At 29.6% G+C, this 25,198-nt stretch overlaps 1 protein-coding gene across 5 annotated transcripts in view; it reads right to left on the reverse strand.

The window, feature by feature from the left end:
* Positions 1 to 332: 332 nt before the first annotated feature.
* LOC140664736 (dynein axonemal intermediate chain 4) overlaps positions 333 to 25,198 on the reverse strand; it is a 35,423-nt gene continuing 10,557 nt past the window's right edge. The window contains exons 2-8 of one of the 5 annotated variants that reach the window (XM_072890162.1): positions 23,973 to 24,037; positions 12,261 to 12,394; positions 5,102 to 5,351; positions 4,375 to 4,547; positions 3,236 to 3,505; positions 1,949 to 2,222; positions 333 to 854 (exon numbers count right to left, since the gene is read on the reverse strand). In XM_072890162.1, coding sequence (XP_072746263.1) covers positions 499 to 854; positions 1,949 to 2,222; positions 3,236 to 3,505; positions 4,375 to 4,547; positions 5,102 to 5,351; positions 12,261 to 12,394; positions 23,973 to 24,037 — 1,522 coding nt within the window. In that variant the 3' untranslated portion in view covers positions 333 to 498. Of the gene's footprint in view, positions 855 to 1,948; positions 2,223 to 3,235; positions 3,506 to 4,374; positions 4,548 to 5,101; positions 5,352 to 12,260; positions 12,395 to 15,770; positions 15,931 to 23,972; positions 24,038 to 25,198 lie in introns of those variants that run through there. The other 4 variants (XM_072890163.1, XM_072890164.1, XM_072890165.1 and 1 more) reach the window with 4 other exon arrangements.

Genomic DNA, 25,198 nt, shown 5'->3' on the forward strand with positions numbered 1-25,198 from the left:
TGTCACATATGTGATCTTTATAAAACAGTTAATAATAATTCTATATGTAATAAATATAATAAAGGAATATTTCATAATTAATGTAAGAAAGAATTATAATATATTTTTTCTATTAAACAATATTTTTTCAATACACATACACATTATATTAAATTAAATTATTGTAGAATCTTGTTTTAAAATTAAATTTAACAATTAAAAATATACAAGATATTAAAAATTTATTTATTACTAAATTACAATTATACATATATTCCAAAATTAACTAAAACGGACTAAAATTCTTTATATTACATATTATGTATTATATATTACATTATTATGTTATATGTACACGAATGATTTATTAATAGATAATAATTTGGCAATTGGTATTAATATATGTATATATGTACTATTTCAAGAATACGATATATGTATATGTACACGCAATCTTTTTGTAAATTTCATGAACAAAGACTGTTCGCCACCTTTAAATAAATTTTTGACAAAAAATAGTCAGAGAAAGCCATGACCAGCGACAACAGCAGGGATGAATCCCTCCCTACCGTCTCTAGAGCGTACCCAAAACCAGTCGCTTATATGATCGCTCAACAAGGCGACTACGTCGCCCTTGGAGACAGTCAAAGCATTCGCGGATCCTGCCTCGTAATCGCTTCTGATCACTAGCAGCGTGTGCCGAGAACCCTTGGTGCGTGCATTTGCTGCCGCCCTCAAATATAACCGATCGACACTGCGCTCACCGCACGCCGACACTGCATCTCTCGTACATCGTCTAATTCTGCTGCTCTGACGCTCACGACTTGCTCCGTATTCCGATCTGGTGTCTCGCAGCTTCTCTGTATCCGTCATACCTAAAAAACAGAAGTTAGAGAAATTAAAAAATTAACAAAAAAAAGTTATATTGGATTTAAAAAAGATATTGACCAAAATGTGTATGTGACTAAAAATTTAATAGCTTACGAGATTTTTCATACTTTAATTTTACATAATAATAATAATTGTATTATAATAATTATTATTATATAACGTAATTTAACATTATACTCTGATAACTTTTTACACAGAATATTGAGGAGGAATTGATTTGTATAAAAAAATTAGAATAATTCCATATAAAAAAAACAGATTGACCTCAACACATGAACTTATTTGACACATATTAAGCAAGTCAAATAATGGTACCATCTTATATTCACAAAGCTTTTGTGTGAAACATTTCTTCCTAAAAACAATATTTTTAAAGATAATAATTCGTGACGCTTTATTTTGTTCACCTCGTATAGATGTATACATATGTATATGTCATGTATGTATGGCGTGTGCGTGTGCGTGTGCGTGTGCGTGTGCGTGTGCGTGTGCGTGTGCGTGTGCGTGTGCGTGTGCGTGTGCGTGTGCGTGTGCGTGTGCGTGTGCGTGTGCGTGTGCGTGTGCGTGTGCGTGTGCGTGTGCGTGTGCGTGTGCGTGTGCGTGTGCGTGTGCGTGTGCGTGTGCGTGTGCGTGTGCGTGTGCGTGTGCGTGTGCGTGTGCGTGTGCGTGTGCGTGTGCGTGTGCGTGTGCGTGTGCGTGTGCGTGTGCGTGTGCGTGTGCGTGTGCGTGTGCGTGTGCGTGTGCGTGTGCGTGTGCGTGTGCGTGTGCGTGTGCGTGTGCGTGTGCGTGTGCGTGTGCGTGTGCGTGTGCGTGTGCGTGTGCGTGTGCGTGTGCGTGAGCGTGTGCGTGTGTAATTTAATAATAACGAAAGAATGTATTAAACATAAATTACATAGATTTAAAACATATAATAATACATATAAAATTATAACATATTAAAAATTAGAAAATTAGAATGTACTCAATTGGTAGTAAAATGAATTGGTTGAATGTAATTAATTAATAAATGAATGACTTCCCTTTATACTGTTAAAGTTTCTTTTATTTTTTTGAGTCTTAAAAGGGAAATTTTGCTCACCGAGAGGTCGGGGAAAGATATCAGTAGAATCCTCCCAACAGGGTCCTCGCGTGGGATGCGGTAAGATTCCCAGAGGTAAACAGGCGGCATAACCAACATAGCCTTCCTGGCCGTGAGGTGTTTGAACGTACAACCAGGACTGATTCTTAAAAATAGCATTTACGACTGTACCCAGAGGAAGAGCCATTTCATCTTGAATACCGCCCTGAGTCTGATATAATACCGATGGAAAAGATAGGACGACTGGGATGTTCGCCGGTCTTTCTATGGATGCCTAAGATTATGAGATTTTATAAATTGTATATTCTTCTTATATCTTACATCTTATATCTTATTGTAAGAAATATCCTAAAAGTAGAAACTAAAAAGATATTTTTTTAAAGGAAACTGAATTATTCTGTTATTATTATAAAATAGAGAAACAATTATACAGGTTGTCCCATTTTAATTTATCCCTCCCGCCAAAAACTTTTTTATTTCTAATTATAGAAAAAAATGCTTCGGATAAAAGTTGTTTGATTAGAAAAGGGACATAAGGCGGTACCATTGATTTAACCTTGGGTGTACATGTCAGAATTATATGGAGAAATCAATCTTGTTTTTTTTTTTTTTTAATGGAACTCTAATTTCTTTTTATTTCTTTTTATTTTTAAGAATATGTTTTTAAAAATATGAATTTTTAAGAATATGTTTTTAAAAATATGAATTTGCAACAAGCAGTTACGTATTTTTTCTTCAAATCAATATTTTACGAGATATTTCATAGTTTGTAAAGTATGTCAAATTAAAGTATGAAAATATTCGTAAACTATTGTATTTTGAGTCATCATATCCTTATAACTTTTTACGCAGAATATACTACAAGGAATCGATATAAAATTAAGATGGTTTCATTTAAAGAAACAAGAGTGGCTTTTATACGACTTGAATTTCTTTTTCGTTTAATTTTTACGATTTTGTAGATTTTACTTCATCAAAAAACATTTTAATTTAATCTTTATTAATTTCTAAAATATGATGCTAAAAACACGAACATGTCGATTATATATTTTTACAATATTTTTGTTGAAAAATGAGCTTTATTAAATTTGTTTTCAAAATTTGATAAAATGAATATATTAAAAAAAAAAAAAATATATATATATATATGTGTATATATATTTTTCCCACATATATGCTAAATTTATTAATATTTATTAGGCATATATGTATATAAACAATATTGTATATATAAAACATGACTATATTAAAGGAATAAGAGTTAGAGTTAAAATACATCATAAACACCTTAGTTAAAAACAAATCCAGATCGGCGATCTCGTAACCAAATCTACTGGGTAATCTAGGCTTGTACGAACGTTTAGTGCGTCTATGCCGTTGCTTCTCTCGTCCATAGGATGTTGACATCGACTCGTGAGATACTAGAGAAGGTTCAGATATAGCTCTCTTTACTTTTTCCTTCTCCTTTATATCTCTTAGACCGATAAATTCTTTATCAAAATGTTTTTCCAATATACTATCTAATCGTCTTTCGCCGATCGGTTCTTTGCCGATAGTCTTGAAAAGAAATATTAAAAAAAATAATTAATAGTAAATAAGTCATTCTTAGATTCGCAAATAATAAAATGACGATAATGGAAATGTGATAACATTATAATAAATATTCAGTCAAATAGAAAATTTTTATTTATATAATAGATATTTAATACAAGCAATACAATTATACACTGACAAACACACAACGCACCCACCCACTCACACACGCGCGCACGCATGCACGCACGCACATACATTTGCACAAATACACCCACACATTACTATTAAATACAATTTCTAGATATAAAATTTGTTAAACTGCTAAATTTATTACAATTTGCCAGAATTCATTATCAACCTTACAAAAAAAATAAAATTTGTTAATTTTGATATTTTAAATACTTATTTTGAGTATTTTAGTGTAGAGAAAGGGGGGAGAGGGGGGAGAGAGGGAGAGGGAAGGAGGAGAGAGAGAGAGAGAGAGAGAGAGAGAGAGAGAGAGAGAGAGAGAGAGAGAGAGATTCAATACTTAAAAACATTGCTTCAAAAAAATTATTTCATATATAATTTTCAGGATAAATAATATTAAAATATAAAACACCTTGGTAAAATTATATAATAATTAAATGATAATAAAAATTCTTGTGTAAAGAGAAATAAAATGTTTATTTTAAAAAACAACTTTACACAAATTACTTGATATATGTACAACTTTCGAAAGAAATAATGTAATATGTAATATATTAAAAACTAGAATAATTTTTTTAAAGTAGGAGAAATAATTATCGAATTATTGAAATCGCACCGAACACTTGAAAATTTGCCGCAAGGACAAATTACTTATATATTAAAGAAAAATTTATTCAAATTGAAATTATATATACGATTACCTTTTCGATTCTTTCGAGTCTGTGGAGAATTTTCTTTTCGCGCTTCTCAACGCTCTTCCTATTCTCGATATTTTCTTTGTCAGCAGCAGCCTTCTCCTTGAAGCATTTGACGCTCCTTCTCGAGGACCTTTCCTTACTGCCGCACGATAAAAGATCTCGATCACTGTGCGCATCTTCAGTATAGGAATTTACATAATTTTATTATTAATATGGTACAATATTGTAAAAGACAGCATTTCTGTGATGAAAAATTTTTACAAATTGTTCAATTTGAGCTTCCTTCTTAAAAATTATTAATATTGTTAAAATTATAATTTTAATATGTAATAATTTGTAGTTGTGTGTGTGTGTGCGTGCGTGCGTGCGTGCGTGCGTGCGTGCGTGCGTGCGTGCGTGCGTGCGTGCGTGCGTGCGTGCGTGCGTGCGTGCGTGCGTGCGTGCGTGCGTGCGTGCGTGCGTGCGTGCGTGCGTGCGTGCGTGCGTGCGTGCGTGCGTGCGTGCGTGCGTGCGTGTGTGCGTGTGTGTGTGTGTGTGTGTGTGTGTGTGTGTGTGTGTGTGTGTGTGTGTGTGTGTGTGTGTGTGTGTGTGTGTGAGTGTACAAAATGCATCCTCTTCACTTTTCCTTCAACAAAATCCAATAACAAAGTAAAATAAAAAAAACTTAAACTTATATAAAAAAAACCGTGAATAAAGAAAGAAGAGAATAAAGAAATGGAATAAACTTTACTTCCGTTGTTACTAGGATAAGCACCATTGGGCTCAGATTGTTGTTGGCCACGTAAGGCCCAGGTCAACGAGATCTTCGGGCGCAATAAGGCGCTCGGTCGTTGCCCCATGCTCGTCGCCGACGCGACAAACGTTGAAGACGGCAAGAGCGTGAACGACTTGGAGAATGAAGGCGATCTCGAGCTACCTGTCACAATTTGCGATGGACAGTCCGCCACCAAGTCCACCATCTGCAACGAACGGCCATGTTCCTAGAAAATATATTTTATCAGCTAAAATTGATAAGAGATTGAGAGATTAAAAAATACATATACCATATTAAAGATATAAAACTTATCTATATTAACTAGAAATTTTTTCCATCAAAGTTTGTACTATCTATACACTATACACATATATGTGCTTGTAAAAAATTGTCAATATTAAATTCAAAGAATATAAAACAAATATTGAAGGCACACACACATAAGCATGAAATATATATATATACAGAATGTTTTGTGAAGATTGGACTGGTTGTGTGTACAAAATCATCTTCTTCTCATCAAGATAAGTATAAAAATGTTCTTATAAAACACGTTTCTAAAATGCTTCGTTAAAAAATCCACAAGACAGTCTTCCATGTGATGCAAAGACTCCAGAATTTGCATTGCTTCACGTGGTGGACATTTTAATTATCCTCTTTGAGTTTTGTTGCTTTTTGTAATTTTTTAAATTCTTTAACATTAACATTAACGTCAAAATTGATTCTTTTCTTTAGTACTACAATACTATAGTACATTATCTTAACTAGACATTAACTTTTTTGTTTATCTTAATGAGAAGAATCACTACATACATCACTAACCAGCTTTTACGAAGCACTCTGTATACCTATATAAACAATGAATAATAATAAGATATAAAAGATATTAAGATAATCTTCAAGGAATAGATTTTGAAGAAACAGAAAAAAAGAAAAGAAGAGAAAGAGAGAGGAGACAGGGGGAGACAGGGAAGAAGGGGGGAGGGGGAGGGGGAAGGAGGGGGAGGGAGAGAGAGAGAGAGAGAGAGAGAGAGAGAGAGAGAGATATCATATGTATAAAACTGTAATTAAAATAGCTGGATTGTATTACTAAAAGTGATATAACGCGTTACTTCTATTTTCCGATTATATGGTGATTTAACTTGGAATTAACTGTAATTTTATAAAAACGAAAGTGAATGGATGGAATGTTTTAACAATTCGCCGACAATGATAGTGGAAAAAAAGTGAAATGAAATAAAGCAAGAGCTAATGAATTATTTTGACTTTCGATATCAGATAGAGCGAAGAAAGAGCGAAGAATAACGCGCAGTCTTATGAGTGAAGCAAAATATCGATTATATAATATTGTACAATATTGTACATCATTGTGCATTGCACTCGCGCGCACACTCTAAAACAGTTTCCCTCTGTCTGTCTCTCAATTGACGAAAATTTTACTTTTTTCAACTTTTATTTTGTATTTAACAACTAGCAGATATTATTTCGTAATTTCGTTAAACTTGTTAATGCACGCTTGTTATACGTTTCAAACGCTCATTAGAATGGTAATTTTTTTTTCAGATACCATATTTTTGATTCAGATAAAATAAATAATTATATCAAATGGGAAAATGCAGCATTCATGCTTGTGCATTGCGCATATAAAGAAAAATTTAGCAAAGAGAAGAATCAATTTTTAATTTGAGCAATCAAAGAAGCGAATAAAAAAAAAAATAAATAAAAATCAGTAGAAAGCAAATATTCCTCTTACAAGCTACAATCCAATTCAACTAATTGTAAATAAAATTGACCAAAAGACAGAGCGCGCTAAGTATATTAAATAAAATAATAAATAAAATAATAAAAATAATACAAAGATACAAATATGAATTAAATGTATATGTGACATAAATATTTTTACGCAATAATTTTGTCATGACAATATCAAATTCATTTATCTGATTCGAACCCAAGAAAAAAAATGTTACATATATATATTGTATATACATACATGTATGTTGCACGCACGCACGCACATGTATTCAGGATTTATATAAAAATAATATGTTTCTAAGTTTTCTCGGAGTTTAACCACGAAATGGTGAAGTTTCTCCCCACGGAATATTTAACCCTATTGACCCCGAGTACAGCCTTGCCTGCCACTTCTTTTACGTACTCTTCCTCCTCGTAGCAAAACGTCTCGAGAAGCAGTCTTAAGTCTTAACCTACCTCTCATTCCCTTTGTATTATCTTCCATTTCATTGCATTATCAGCTTTTATCTACTTTCCTTTCTTTCACTTCGTCTTATTGTCGTTCTTCCTTCACTTCTGCTTTACGTGTGTCGCGCGTCGCGCCGTTAATATTGAGACATCTCGGCTCTGTCGAATTATCATGTCATTATTTGTTTGCCCCGTCAGTTTTATCTTCTTCACGAGAAACTCTTTCGATTTTTTTTTTTTTTTTTTCAACAATCAAAGGCCGTTTTGATCTTGGAGTACGCGATACTTTATACTGCTATACTTTTTCTACTTTTTCTACTTTTTTGCATTTTTTTCTCTCTAATTGTCTCTAAAGAAAAATCTGCGCCATTTATCCGTTACAAATATATATAACGTGAACGAATTATTATTCATTATTTATTTATGAAAAATGTGTATATGTATAGTATAATTTATAATAATTATATTATACAGGGTTATGCTCGGGACGCAAAAAGAAGGAAAAAAAGCTATTATATAAACACAGATCCGAAAATAAGTCGTTTTCGAGTTATAGACACTTTTATGTTAAAAACATCGTAATTTATTTTTCATAATCATAATATATAATCATAATTTATTTCATTGTGTTGAAAACATAAATAGCTTCATTTCGGACTATTTTAGCGTTACCAGGTACAAGGATGCACCACGTCGAGGAATAGTCCGCTTGGCAAAAATTTTTTAAAATTGAAAAAGAGGAATGCCATCTCGCAAACGACTTATTTCCGGGCCTATTGTTTATATAGCTCTCTTTTTCCTTTTTTTACGTCCCGAATCACTTCCCGAAATACTGTAGGCGATTTTCCAGACACTCTGTATAATTTTCATTTTGAATATACATATACATATTTATATAACCACAATTTGAATTTTTTTATTTTCTTGTAGAAAGTATAATTTGTTTCTCTAATTAAGTCGTATATTGTATACGGGTACATGTACGATATATGTATAGAGGTATCTTGATATGAGTGATCTAACGTAATAATGTTATTAATTATTGTTAACTAAGGACATAGGACCAAGAAAATTGATGAAGAAAATCCGAGTGACAATGAGATAAATCAATAAAGCACTTAGACATTTAATAAGAATTTGCACTAAAAAAATAAGGAAAAGAGATGAAACGAAAGAGATGAAGAGAGGAAGAATGCTTTTAATTTAGAAGCGTTCCTTTTTCCAGTTATCTTTTTATCTTATTTTATGAAAAATGCATCTAAAAAAACAAGTTATATTCGTACAATTGCTTCTATTTCTTGCTTGCGCTTCTTCTTACGATGTATTCTTACTTTGAGAGATTATACACAACGTTGTACGAACATTTAAATGTTTAAATGTTTATGCCCGTTTACTTCTTTCTTTCATTAGTTAACAATAATATTTCATGTCAAATAACAGAGTGATATTCGATTTCTCATTACAACACAATTGTTAGAGCAGTAATAATTCTCGAGATAATACTCGAATAATCGCACGGCGCAACAATTTACGTTACACGTATTAATATTACATTCATTATCAAAAAATATGCTTGTCTAAACGAAAAATCTATTATGTGTTGTGACAATATATTTTCACGTTTTCTAGAATGAAAAATCTGAAGAGAAGACTCTGTTATTATATACGTTAATATACGAGTACGCTGTTATAATATATTAATAAGAGGATACGCTAATAAAGGGATATATAGGGTAAATTAAAGGAACCTGACGACGAATTTCAAAATGAAATATAATTTAAATATTTATTTCTTGTTACATAACAATATGTACATACAAAGTGCTCCCGAGCCAAACTTGAAATATGCATATGCAAAACCTCAAAACAAACAAGATTTCCTCTGGAAGTACGCTCGCAAATGCTTCATTCAAGAGATATTGACTCTTTACATAACTACAGGAATAAATAATATCGAAATAATTTAGATGCATCCTCTTATTACTTTACATTACACAGTAATCAAATACAAGCCTATCGATAACTTTCGATCGTGAAAACAAACAAAAAAAAGAAACATTTTGATATTATTCATTTCTATAGCTCTGTAATTTAAAAAAAAATCAATGTATCTCTTGAACGTCAAAATAATTTAGATTTATCTTCTTTATTGCTTTACAGTAATCAAACACAAGTCTATTAATAATCTTCGGTCTTCAAAGTAAAAAAAAAAGAAGACATTTTGACATCATTCATTCTTATAGTTCTGTGACTTAATAAAGTCAATAGGTATCTTTCGAATAAAGCGTTTGTAAGCAAATTTCTATAGGATTTTTTTGTTTTAAAATCCTAAATATATGTATATTTCAAGTTTGGCCACTTAATCTGAAAGTACTCTGTATAATGCCATTTGAATATATCATCCATTATTTATTATTATTCATGTAACTCATTTTTTAAAGCACATTTGTCCTCTACTCATATTAAACTGTTCTACTGCACCGTATTGTCTGATATGGCTATAATTTTTTTCAAAATACAGGAAAAATACAAGCTAATAATATAAAAAAAAATTACACCTGTAACAGATATCGTGCAAACAACGATGCGAAACCTAACCTACCTGATAGACTAAAGCAATGTCGGATAAATGGACGACATTTGTGCCGTTTAAAAAAAATAAGTAAAATAATAATAAATAATAGATGATGTATTCAAATGGCATATTATATGTATATTCTGTTATTATATGTAACAAGACATAAATTATTTTAATTATATTTCATTTCTTTATTTTATTTTGAAAATTGTCAAGTCCCTTATATTATGAAGGTTCATCCTACATAATATATTAATAAGGAGATTATGTTGAGAGAGAAAGGGAAGGAGGGAGAGAGAGAGAGAGAGAGAGAGAGAGAGAGAGAGACAGAAGAAAGAAAGAGGAAATTATTTTATATAATAATAGGATCTTTCTAGGATATAATAATAATGTACAATAATAATTCTCGAGACAAAATACTACAAGTTATAATATTTATGTGATTCTGACATGTTTGCGTAAAATCCCTCAAATTATTTAAAAGTGTGAAAGAATTATTAAAAAAAAATTTTTTTAATAAAAAAAAAAAATGTTCTAAAAATTCATAGAAAAAAACCTCACGAAAAAAGTAAAACCAGAAAAACAGTGATGAGTCGTAAAATTTGTTCTCGCGCGATCAGTCTATTCGCGTCCTTGGTAGAATCTTTTATAACTACTCCACGAGAAGTATAATCGCATCATATCCATTTACGATACGCGCGAGTCATCCAGACAAAAGAGAATGAACAGTCGTACACGCTTATTACGTGGATTAAAAATACGATACAGGCATTTCTTCTTATGATTTTTGCTCTCCCCCCCCCTCTCTCTCTCTCTCTCTCTCTCTCTCTCTCTCTCTCTCTCTCTCTCTCTCTCTCTCTCTCTCTATATCTACTTTCTCTTTCTGTATCTACTTTCTTTTTTCAACACACTCTTGTCCCAAAATAAAATAAAACAACTATAAATCTCTTGAGCGTGAAATTAAAAGAATAAAAGAAAAATGAGGAGAAAGAGGAAAACTATGTATGGAATGCTTTGCATTCGATGTGCTTGGAGTGAAAATGTAAATTTCGGAAGCAAAGATGTTGAAGAGACACTTAAAAAAAAAGATTTTAAACAAATATTAGGGATAATATTATTTGTCAGATAAATAGGAATATATTATGCTCAATGTAAGTATATAAAGTTTCAGCATTATCTATTGACCAGTATTGAGATGTGTATTGACACACATGCGCGCGCATGCACATTATATGACATACAAAGAAAGAATGTTAGCAACATTTATCACAAAATATTATAAACAACAATAGTATTATGATTAATAATACAAATAAAAAAATAAATTTTAATATTTTTATATTAAACATATAAAAGTCAAATTTTCTATTAAGTAGCTAATATTTTAAAAAATATTCATTGTATATTGTGTATGTGTTCAAGCATGTATTGTATATTAGTATAACATTTCTTTTATTTTTAATATATTAAATAAAAGATTAACTTTACGTCAAGTTGTACAAATATCTAACAAATCTCTTGCATAATTGTGAAACTTTGTAAAATGTCGGAGACATTGACAGATACACGTCGAAATGTCTTTGTAATTGCAACTATGCCGGTTATAACAATAATTTTGTTAAAAACCAAAAAGGCAACAGCTGCAGAGCTGACAATCAGACCCTTTATGATCGTCAGTGCACTTGTCTAGCTGCAATAATATAATAAAAGAAGATGCATTCGTTACATAGCGCAAGTAATTATCTGTCAGTAAGTGAAATGTAATTTCTAGTAATGCAGTTAAATGTCGAAAAAGACTCGTAAAGAGTTAATCCTTTTTCCAAAAAGGTGCAGTTTCAAATTTAAAATTGTTTTCTAAAACTTGCGTCAATTACGATATTATAATTTTCGATAAAAGATATAATAGATAATAATTATGTAATAATGTAATGTAATGAAAAATAAAAAATTGCAAGTATATATTAAATTATCACAGATAAAAGGAAATGTGAAAATTTCTAAAAAAAAATTGAATATTTTTCATATATAAAATATTTGATATAATTAATCTGTTCTATTATTTCTTTAATTAATTGTAGGTGTGTGTAAATTTCTGTCTCATTACATCCTTGAGTTTTATTCTCTTTATTCCATTCTAAGAGAAAAATATAATAATTATTTTTTTTCTTATATTCGTAAAATTGTTTAAAGAGAAATTACCAAAAGAACAGGAGCGATTACACTGTCCGACACCATTTTTGTAACAGTGTGTGAATAGTCATTTCGGACGTATTTTTGTATTACACACTCATGTTACAAAAGAAGTGAAAAGTAAATTTTGTCGGACAGTGTTATATGAAAAATTCAATATGATACCTTGTAGGAGATACTGTTGTCTTTTAAGGAAGCTAGGGATGCAAGATCTTCTCCTGAGATATTTACAACTACTTCCGTCCCCGCTAGATGATCAATTTCACTGCTCCAAGAGTGCCGCTTTTTCGGGTGCTCCCCTAAAAGAAAAAATGGTAGATTTGAAATAAATTAAAAAAAAAAAAAAAAAAAGAGAGAGAGAATAGATTTTTAGAGAAACTTAAATAATTAAATAAATTCTCAGACACACACATATACAAAATAAAGAATACTGGTTTCATAATTTCTCTCTTACATGTATATGTATAGGATGAAGCGTGGAAACCTGACGATTTTTAAAATCAAAGAAATGAAATATAAATTAAATATTTATTTCTTATTATATAAAAATAAGCTGTAGAATGTTATTTAAGTATATATATATATATATTATTACAATACTTTATCTTTCATCTTATCATTTTTTAAACAGCACATTTGTCAAAGTCATCATTTATCCTACACTGCTCTAGACTGTTCCGCAGATTTCGTTGTTTACATCATGTTATCTGGTATGGTAGGCAATTTTTTCTGTATATTGGTCTTGAATTAGTTAATATACAAGAAAAATTACAGTCATATAAACAGCGAGTGTAAATAGCAGTGCAAAACCTGCGTGATAAACTAATGTAGAATAAATGGTGAACATTTTTTTATAAATGTATGTTTAAAAAATGAGTAAGATAAAGTAATACATTCAAATAATTTTCTCCTATTGTTATATAACAAGAAATAAATATTTAAAATATATTTTATATTTTGTTTATTTCATTTTGAAAATCGTCTTTCGTAATGCTATATAATAATTATTAAATTAAACAATAAATAAAATAAAAGAATGTAGAAGTAAAATGATATAATCAAATATTAAATAAATTGCTATTATTTCTAAACTTTCATTAAATGAATCATAATGAAAAAGTTTTTGAGAGTGTATCATATAAAAATATAATAAAATGTAAATAAAATACAATATAAAATGCGTAATTCACATATCAATAAAAAAATACTGCAAAATAATCACAAATAAAATAAACATTATTATATAAACATAATTAGCTAATAACTAATAGAGTTAATTAATTTTAAAACGTTTGGATTTCCCCTCCTTTTAAAAGATATAAGAACGAGAAAGAAAAAGAAAAATGTAATAATTAAAAATATATAAAATCGATTGTCAACCATAGAAAAATTTACGATTTATATTCCACCTTATCCTCTCTTCCGGTTCCGATCCCGGCAGTATTGTTCGCGAAGATGAAGATGTCACGTGCTAATCTCCCAATTATTGAGCTCCAGCAATGTATTTAAATTACGTAGTTAAAATTGTCATTTAACATCGATCGATCTGTTATATTAATAGCTAAGCCATTAATTTTATCATCGATTTCCACAATGCTTCATTACGTTAATTGATTTTCACGTAGATTACTCGTAGTATTACTCGTTCGATGCACGAATTTATGCAATATGTCATTTCGCGTCAATAGCATCACGTTTTCTTCGTGCTTGAAATGTTTCAGTTTACACTTCCGGCTAACAAGCGCGCAATAAATTTGAAGAAATTTGAGAAAATATTGCATTGTAAGTTGTAATATATTGCTTTACAATATAGAAAAATTGAAAATGACGCAAAAAAATGGCCTGTAACTTTCAAATCGAGGAATTTCGAAATAATAATTTATTTTGGCGCAAATAACGTATATTCGCGAAACATAATAAATTTGAAAACTACGATATATAAAAAAAATGTATTTTACAGTTTAATTATTTAATATAATATTAAATTTTGTAATGTATATATGAAATATATACGTCAATATAAAATAACGTTTAAAATAAAATGCACTCTCATTTACACGCGTATACATACGTAAATAATATAATAATATAATATTAATCCCCCTAGCATATTTTTAATAAATATTAATATTAATATCAAATTAATATTGAATGTGGAGACAACATCATATATACATACATACACAAATTAATTTTTACAAAAATATTTATCTTATCGAGAAGTTTTATTAACAAGATTCAGATATTACTCATTGTCAGATATTGTACACATTTTAGATGCATTTATTATAGTATAGTATTATATGTATGCATAAAAGTATTAAGATAAAATAATTGAAAAATAGAAGTTTTATTAACAAGATTCAGATATTACTCATTGTCAGATATTGTACACATTTTAGATGCATTTATTATAGTATAGTATTATATGTATGCATATATAAAAGTATTAAGATAAAATAATTGAAAAATAGAATTAAAGTATAAGATGCACATTCCATAAATTACTAAATTTTTGGTCGTCATACTTTTATAACTTTTGACGCAAACTAATATATTGTGAGTAATCGATTTATTAAAAATAATTAGGGTGTTATTCTATTTAAAAAACTAGATTACCCTTTACTTCGGCACATATACCCAAAGTTAAACTAATACCTCTATCTTTTTTCTCGCTTCGAGACAAACTATATTGTCTGAAACATTTTTGTCTTAAATATAGAAACGGAAAATTTTCTAATGGATTGATTAAAATGCACTACCCTGTATGTCTATATATATGTATGTATACACACACACACGCACATATATATATATATATATATATATATATATATATATATATATATATGTATGTATATGTACAAGCATTCGAACGGTATAATATTTAAATAATTGGACAGGATAATCAATTTGCATGCATGCGATAATTACGTGCGCTGCCAAGTAGCAATATACACGTGCGATTTTTATAGCCTATCTGTATGAATATCTTTTGTATCAAAAACTTCTTACGTATAATATACTTTTTTTCTGGATGATATTTAAAAGTATAATTTTACAAATTAAAATGTTAAATGTGATAGACACAATATGTATTAATTTTTCAATATTTCAATATATAAGAATCTATATTTTATAAAAGAAGGGTTCTCAATTGAAAAAAAAAAAATTAATTTATAATTTATTAATTATTTACTAAATGTCTACGTAAGCATAATGTGCCTCACTTTACACATATATACACCTATTTACACTTATATTATCTTTCTCTCCGGTATGTTATTTTATTATAAAATATATGTATAAAAAAAAAATCCGTTGCAATATATTAAATAAATATTTTAGATAATATACATACATTTTGACGCGTGACGGATTGCTTGTCTTCAACTCGTCCTATCTCACCTGAATAGATTATGAAAGATCACCGAGAATTTTTTTACGGTCCGTAATGGACTCAGCATTCTCGGACACGATGTACAGACCGGATCTACTAGAAATTCTCATTTTCCCTGAACCCGTTGCCATCCGGCGAGCTCTTATCGAGTTTCTTAAATACGGCAAAAGATACGAGAGCAACTCTTCATCTCTCTCGTGAATGTCAGTTGACAGATGATGTCTGTATATCGGTCGCAAGAGAAAAATAAAGTTACCGAGAGAAATAGGAATTACCTGCACTATGCGACGGATTCCACTTTTTCGACTCTCTGACAATAGCGGAAACTCATTAACATTTAGTGCTAATCATTATGAGATTAACCACATTCTCGCTCATTCAAATTACTTCTTGATACTTTGACGTTAATATTATCCTCGCTGATTCATGACCACAATACAGTTATAACACTGTCAATAAATATATAGCTTTTACATCACGTAACTTTGTTATTATACATATAATATAAACCGGTTTTTCTGATAACATTATTTTTACTTTTATATATATATATATATATATATATATATATATATTTTTTTTTTTAGTATGTGTATACACATACGTACTCACATATATATTATATAACGACTTGCCTTGAGCAATGAATTTTTAATTGAGAAACACCGATAATATATATATATATATATAAAATTTATATTTTAGAGATTTTCTCAAGCAATTATTGTATGTGTATATATATTTGTATATAAATTATGGAAAAAATTAAATATATAAATATAATATATAATATTGTATATGTTAAATATATGTAATAAATTTTATATATATATATATATATATATATATATATATATATATATATATATATAAAATTTATATTTTGGATTTATCTTCACCAATTATTATACGTGTATGTAATTATATAAATTATTGAAAAATTTTAGGAAACTTGTTACATTCATTATAATCAACGACACTTATACGCTTATGTCACAAAAATTACGTAACATTTTTTACGTTAAGTGTTTAATATAATTATTATTATTTATAAAAAGATATTAGACACAAATACATTTGGTAAAGTGACAGTCTATCGGTATATATATCGGTGTTTCTCTATTGAAAATTTACTGCTCAATGAGCAAGGCAAGTCAATATTACAATTAAAGTGACTTTTTTCATCTTTCAGAAACTGTTTTGAAATAATTCGTTGAGAACAAAAGTAGTTAAAAATAAAAATAGGAATGAGCGAGATACAATTTTATATAGTAATTTTAGCTTTCAACATTAGATATACCTGTATAAGGCTTAAGATTTGTTTACTCAAAAATAGTAGAATAATTGATGAATAATTACAATTACGTAGAGCAAAAAGTGATCTTGTAATCGAGAAACATTATGTTTCTCTACGATCAATTAAATCACATCACACATAATTCAATATAAGAATTCTTATGTTCAATAGATTTTCATATCATTTAATACAATCAACATTTTCAGCTTCTGAATCTTCCTGAATTTCTTGATTTCTTTACTTCTTTACTCCCTTGGTACTTGTAAAAATCTTTTAAAATTCTCTTCCCCTTTCCCTCCCCCAGGCGATTCTACACTCACACTGACTAGAAATCACTCTCTTCGAGTGAAAAAGATAAAATTGAGAGGACAATAATTCGAAAAAAATAAAAAAATAATATCGCACTGCTCCCACACTATTCATCGATCACAGAATACGGATGGCAAAATTGCAGGTGCGCTACAGATTCACCTACAGGTGCAGCTCTGACTAGACTAAACGTGCTCGTTGCAGGTTGCAGCATATCGAGTACTCTAGGAGAAGAGAAATCCGGAGAGAGAGAAAACGAGATGAAGAAAAAGAGAGAGAGAAGGTAATACCCAGTGCCTCGATTGGTCCATGTTTCCCGCGAAAACGAATCAGCCAATCGCCGTGATCATGTAATTGTCGGCTATCAGGCCTTGCAAAAACGACCCTGGCTTGAGTTCAAGTCTGACGAAGCCGCCCCTTCAACGATGCGTTCATCCGGTAAACGCGCATTTTTATGGGCCCAACGAAAATACTATTAATTGTCATTCCGATAAATTAGATCAATGAAAAATTGAGATCATAGTTTTTCATTTAGATTGAAATGAAATCTCGAATACTACAATAATAAGACCGATTTATAATTGGACTATCCTTATAAACAGTTAACATACAATTAAAAACATTAATAGAAACCTTATTTTTCGCTAAATTTAATATTAGAAGCATCATTCATATAATGTGACGTAATAATTAATGACGTAATAATTTAATTTATTATATTTTTTTCAATGAATAATATTTTGCTGTTTTTTTCTTTGTTCTCTCTCTTTTTCTCTCTTTCTCCCTCCTCCCCTTCCCCCCTCCCCCCCTCTCTCTCTCTCTCTCTCTCTCTCGCTCTTCCTATTTCTTTTTGTCAGTTTATTCTAGTATAATTTATAATTTCGCAATTTTTGCAAGGTTTGCCCTGACGTTTCTCATCATGTTTGAATAACTCTTTCGTGAAAGAGGAAAAAAGGGAGAAGATGGGCGGCTTGTAAGTGGCGGGTCGAAGAGCGGCGGGGTGAGGAATTGAGGCGGAGGAGGGCCCACCGACCTCTGACCTCCTTGGGAACCATGAAGAATCTGAGGGCCGCACGGCCGGGAAAGGGACTCGGGAATCCGGTCGAGACCCACCCGGCCGAAATACTTGCACGCCGGTTACATCGCTGTCGGCGCAACCACTACTGGCGGATCTCGATCGATCGTGAATTAATTCATCGCAAGAAACAATCGAGAGAAAATTAATGTATGTGTGCGCAGGCGTGCATATGTACGTAAACAAGATTTGAGACAAGAAAACAGTATTATTATAAATATGTAATAGAAAGTAACAGAAAAATAGAGCTTATTGTTAGTAATAAATAGTAGAACGAATATTTCTAGTTAAAAAAGATTTAAAAATAGAAAAATTAGAATGTAAAAATATATGAAATTATATAAAAAATGTATAAAAATAAGTTGTTACAGTTTTATATAGTTTCATATATTTTTACATTCTAATGTTTGTATTTTCAAATTTCTTTTAATGTTTTATGAATAATATTCGTAAGAGAAAAATTATACCGGATATCATAATACAATCAGAGCGATTATACAACTGCATTATAAGCATTATACATTATACTGAGTAAATATCAGTGAAATCTTTCTAAAGTATATATATATATATATATATATATATATATATATTGTAATATCTGAGTGAGGACATTTAAAACGCAGTTTATAAACACCGAAACACGTAGAAGTAAATAAGTCAGTTATGAAAATAATATATTGTACAAAATTGTTTATATCTTTGAAACTATTGAGTTTTTTCGACCTATTTATTAACAACAAGACTTTTTTTACTCATTATCAGTATTGTTTGTTATCTACCATATGAATGCTGACAATGAGTTTTTTTTAAACATCCTATATAATGGGATATTAGAGTCGAGAGTTAGACTTCCTTCATGTTGGGAATATTTTCTCTAGAAAGAAAAAGAGAGACAGAAAGATAAAAAGAGAAAGAGAGAGAGAGAGAGAGAGAGAGAGAGAGAGAGAGAGAGAGAGAAGACAAATACTAATACTATTCAAACACTGTTCCGGCTCGGTCGTGTAATAAAGTCAAAAAAACGTATGTGCAATATAAGAGCGAATTCTCTGATCAATTTGGAGACGATTTTTCCTGAGAAAAAATGTTGGTAATCAATAATTTTCAAGTTATAAGCGATTGAAAAAGAAGAGTTTTTGGCAAACTAAACTTCGTAGAGTTAAAAGATTAACATCATTATATTCTTCAGTTAATTTTAAGTGGAGTTTACTTTAATAAAATTTCAACTTAAGGTTTACAAAGATATATAATGATAAAAACTGGAAATTTATAAAAAACAATTATACCTGCTTGGATATTTTCGCTGAGGAAAAATCGTCTCCAAATTGGCCATAAAATTAAAAGGACATTCGATAATTGCGAAACACCCATAATATATACAGGGTGTGCCATTTTAATATATCACCTTTCTTATTTTCGCAGCGTAACGTCGAATCAAAAATATGTTCGGACAAAAATTATTTGGTTCAAAGGTTATAAAATGATGCTATGGATTTGACCTTGGATGTAAATATCATATGGCGGTCAATCTTGTTTTTTTTTTTTTTTTTTAATAGAATTACTTTTTTTATAAATCTTATTTTTTTATATAAATCGACTCCTTGCAATATTATATATAAAAGTTATGATAGTCAAAAATTGAATAGTTTGCGAAATATTTTATACTTAAATTGACACAATTTTACATAGACTATAAAATATTTCGTAAAATATACATTTTTTATTATCTTACCTCAATAATTTTACGCACAAAATAATGAGAGAAATCAATGGATGTAAAGAAAACAGATAGTTGTCTTAAAGAAGAAATAGGTAACTATATATTGCAAAGATATTTCATAGTTTATGCAAAATTATATCAAATTAAAATATGAAATATCTCATAAACTATACAATTTTTTATCACATCTTTATATTATAACTTTTTATGCCGAATATTGCGAAGGATTGATTTGTATAAAAAAATTATCGTGGTCTCATTAAAAAACAGCAGAGTATTGGCTCGTATATTCAAAATCAAATCAATGGCACTCCTTTTTTTCAAGAGTCAAACTTTTGTCTAACAGATTTTTTATTCAACTTTACCTTATAAAGATAAAAAGGATGATACATTAAAATTGGCCACCCTATATAAGGTGTATGTTATATAGATACGTCAAACGATAAATCTAAAATGAAAACAATGTTTAGTAGCAAAACTTGAAGCATTTTATCAATCCGAGTGTGAAAGGAGCGACAAATTTCGATTCTCACACATAATTCCGTGTCATGGTTAGCATGTATTTTCTGATTGGCATGTATTTTTTATCTTAATTCAGAGCAAGCAAGGATTTAAGAGAAACGAGTGACTGAGGTACAAAAAGTGCGTGAACATATAATGGTGATTGAATGCAGCTAATGGCCATTCCGTACAAGACTTGCCGTACAAACCCATCGAGATATACGTTATGACTGTGGCATAATATTTACCGGGTGGTAAACAGGCGCGTATAAATGTTCAGAGTGTTTGAGAGAAAGGGGGGAGGGAGAGAGATAGATAGATAGATAGATAGATAGATAGAGAGAGAGAGAGAGAGAGAGAGAGAGAGAGAGAGAGAGAGAGAGACAGAGAGCACATAAATCCGTTTATCACCAATCTGATCCTCCGTCACTTGAATTAAGTCCAAGAATTTGAAAGATATTTTCGCATTAAACGAATAAAGATTTCGCAAGAATGACAGAACAACGACTATCTCTCTAGAATTTAAAAAATATTCAACCTTAGCATTATAATGCATGAAAGAAACGTAAAATAAAAAAATCATTCGTTTTAATTATTAATTAAATTTATATACTTAATTTGCTTTAAATGTGAAAATTTCCTCTTTATAGTTCTTAAAAAGAGATTGACATAATAGTAAAGATTTAGTTTATTTCATTTTTAGAAAAGTTTAAGCGGCTTTATTCTCCGACTACTCTTTATCGATAGTTCTTTCATATGACGGAAGTAACATAATATCAGTAATAAATAATATAACGAAAACAAGAAGTGAAATTCTTGTAAAAAAGATATATATATATATATATATATATATATATATATTTCATTGTTGAATTTATCGTCGTAGCGTAAAATTCCACGCCGTGGCGTGGCTGATTATTATTAATGTGCGATATGCGCGTTTTACGATTTAATTTTGCGTCCGAAGTCGAGATACACGCGGCCCGGTGTACACGGTGCCCGGGATCCTTTGACTTATGACTTGACGCCAATCAACATGTTATGGTTATGGCATTGCGTGTGTCATTATTTCATGTCCCGACAGTTTCTCTAGATTTAATCTTTTTAGCCCCAAAAAATATTTCTATAAATTTGAGCAATTTTCGAAACAGATTAAAATTAGTTATGAGAATTCCTTGGATCTGCGAATTAATTCGAATCTTTGATGGACCGATTTATTGAGATATTTTCAATAATAATAAAATGAAAGAAAATTGGAAGAAAAAAAGGGGGAAGTGATAGAGATAGTAACCCGGTGAAAAGGAAAGAGGGAAAAATGGGGACAAGACTGACCCATGACCCAAGAGTTTCTGACGCGTCTGATTCCTGAAATGTTTGCGCGCACCCTGTAATCACGGCTGAGGTCTTGTCCAGGCCCCTTCACTGCCCTATTTCATTCCCTCTATCTCTGTCTCTGTCTCTGTCTTTCTCCTTTCTCTCCGTTTTCGATTTCTTTTTTCTTCTTCTTCCTTGTGGCCCGCGCAATGGATATCTATAATTTAAATCTCGCTCGGGCATAAGTGGCAGGAAATCATTGTAATTAATATGGCGTACATGCACGTATGTCTGTGTAAGTACCCGAGAATATGCTTGCGTGGCTTGCGTCGGATTATCGAAGCAAAACCAGGAAAAGAGCCATGTAAAGATGATCGGTTGATGTGATGCAAGGAAAAAAGAGAATATAGAAAACCTCCTTCAATTTCTCGTTGTTTTTTTCGGTTCTATTATTATACTACACAATTTTTATATTTAGATGATTTTTAAATACTTTATATTTATTTTAAAAAAAATTGATTTTTTTATATTTATTTCAAGAAAAGTTTGTAAAAAAAATCCATAAAAATTCATGAAATATCATTTACAAAAAGTTCAGCACATCTTGTTTATAATTATAGATATTAAAATAACTTTAAATCATATTATTCAAAATGTCTCATTAATTACTAATAATAAAATAATATAATAATAAATATATATATAATATATTAATATATCTCAATATATTATACATACTTATTTACAATATATTATATATTTATATATTGTATATCTCAAGTGTTGTTTGCGAAAAGTTTTTCTAATTGTTTATATCTGTTTAGTTATTCATAATGTATATTTTACTTAAAAACTTTTTGAAAATTTTTTTCCTAGAAAATTTCCTTTTTAGAAAAATTTCACCAAAAATCTAATGTGTGCGTGTGCGTGTGCGTGTGCGTGTACGCGCGCGTGTGCGTGTGCGTGTGTGTATACATTTGAAATTTTTAACTTATATTTTTTGAAATCTTTCAAAGATTATATTTAATTGAAAGAATTAATATTTTTTTTAGATTTAGATTGTCTAATGTTTTATGAGTGTGTAATGTTCTTGTTTTACATACTCATATGTATGTATTTATGAACAAAATTACAAAATTGATCAAAAACGTGAATATTCTATGAAGTATTAATCTCTTTTGTTTTTATCAAAACTATTTTCGATTCTTCCATCGAAAATAATGGATGCAAAATAATATAAATTAAAACGCCAGAGATAAAAGACGCGACGGAAGAAATAGGAAATAATTTTCCTTATTCTCTTTACGGCTTGATTCGCATACCTATAACTACTTTATAGACGATATAAATCACAAGTATGTATGTGAGTGTGAGTGGGCGGAAAACCACACGGTACCACACAACTACGTGCCATAAATTTCATACATGTTCATTGTGGTTCGCCTGAGCAGCATGAACCCGGCATGAACTCGATGATATAGTCCGTGCGTTGTTCGCACGGTGGTCTTCTCTTTCTTCAATTTTCTCTCCTATCTTTTATTTTATTCTTTTTATATTCAAAATACATTAATATTATTGAAGCACATTCTCCTCCTGCCCCCCCCCTCTCTCTCTCTCTCTCTATCTCTCTCTCTCTATGATATGTATGTTATATAATTTCAAAATTTTTTTATTTTAACATTGTTTTTATTTTGCAAATTCAGCTTGCAAAATCCACATTGTTGTTTAATCAATTATACACACGCACACGCACACGCACACGCACGCACGCACGCACGCACGCATATATATATAAAATTTGTATATTTGTAAAAAAAATTTATTTAATTTTATATTTTTAATAATTTTTTAATTATTTAAATTTATATTTAAAAATATATATATCCATCTTTTGAAACCAATCTTTTTCTGATTAATATTAAACTACGTTTTCAAACTAAGAGTTTTCAATTATTTAAAACTGTTTTTATGTAATTTTTCATTTAGTTTGGATTTTTAATTATTTAAAATAATTTTATTTTAATTTTAAATCAAGTAAAAAAGCATACAAACTAATAGGCAAGTAAGAGCCAACACAAATCGAAAGATTATATATTAGAAAAAAAATTATATATTAGATGATGTTACATCAGAATAAAGCAATTCGCATAAACTAATGAATATAATCTTTGGTCATAAAATATTCAAGATAATTGGATTAAATTAAACGTAAATATATGACATAAATAAGAATATAAATAAGATTTTTTTCAAACACTTACCGTTTGGAGTTTGCTTGCAAAGTCTAGCGAACATTATATCTAGTTTACAGAAAAGCCTTTTCTTCCTGCAACAGAAAATCACTTTTATGAAAAACATACACATAAATACGCACACATACAATCGCAATTTTTAAATTTGCGTTTTATAGATTATAATGTAATTATTTTAACTTGTTGTTTTAACTTAAAATATTAGTTTTTTTACTAAAAATATTTTTATAAACTTAACTCTCTCCCTTTTCGTTAACAATTATGCTACATATAATTAAAAAATTATAATTTGTATTACTAAAATATAGATTTTGCTAAATGTGTAGAAAGAGTGCTCCAGCAAAAAACTCAACTTTTTTATAGCAATCAACAAAATCATTATTAAAAATGTATAAAAGTTTTTAAGAAAGAACAAGTCATTATTAAAAAGTTATTAACAAAAAATCTATTGAGCAGAACGTAATTTTATGCCAACATGTAATATTATGACAGTATAATAGAGCATTTTCACTTTAGTTTACTAGAACAGTTTAAGCGCGCGCTACGCCCGCGCCATTTTTGTGTTTATGTTTATATTGTGTTGTATGATTATATTGTGTATGTTAAGTTAAGCGTTAAAGCGTTTTTTTCCACAATGCTAATTGATTGTTAAATATTTAATTTTAATATGGTTGGCTTTAAAAAAGCATCCTTCCTTCTTTTTCTTTCTTTCTCTTTCTTTATTTAATAATATATCCCTTTTCCTTCTTGAGGAAACACAGTGATTTAGATTTCACAATCTACTGATTGTGTGTCGATTTGTGCCGTTAAATGGAAAGCACCCGATCAACCTTCAATTAATAAGGTCACCAGTGGATTTTATGCATAATTTTTCACTTTTAAAACACGTTTATCATTTTAATTGTGCTGTATTATATCAAGCAATGTATCTTTCAAGAGAATTTAAATAACTTGAATAACTTGAAATATACTGTCTCAAATTATATATACAAGTTAAATATAATTCAAAATATATATACATTAATTGTAAATAAAAAATTAAATAAAAAGTTAAAAATGTATGTATACCGATTAAACTTTGTAAATAAAATCTCTCAAATGTAATTTTTTACAATTTTCTTTTTTTTTTTGAAACTGATGAAAAATAAAAATATAATTGTTAAATAATTGAAAAATTAAAGATACATATATATATATATATATATATATATATATATATATATATATATATCTTT

Source organism: Anoplolepis gracilipes, chromosome 4 (genome assembly GCF_047496725.1).
Source record: "Anoplolepis gracilipes chromosome 4, ASM4749672v1, whole genome shotgun sequence".
Classification (NCBI taxonomy): Eukaryota; Metazoa; Arthropoda; class Insecta; order Hymenoptera; family Formicidae; genus Anoplolepis; species Anoplolepis gracilipes.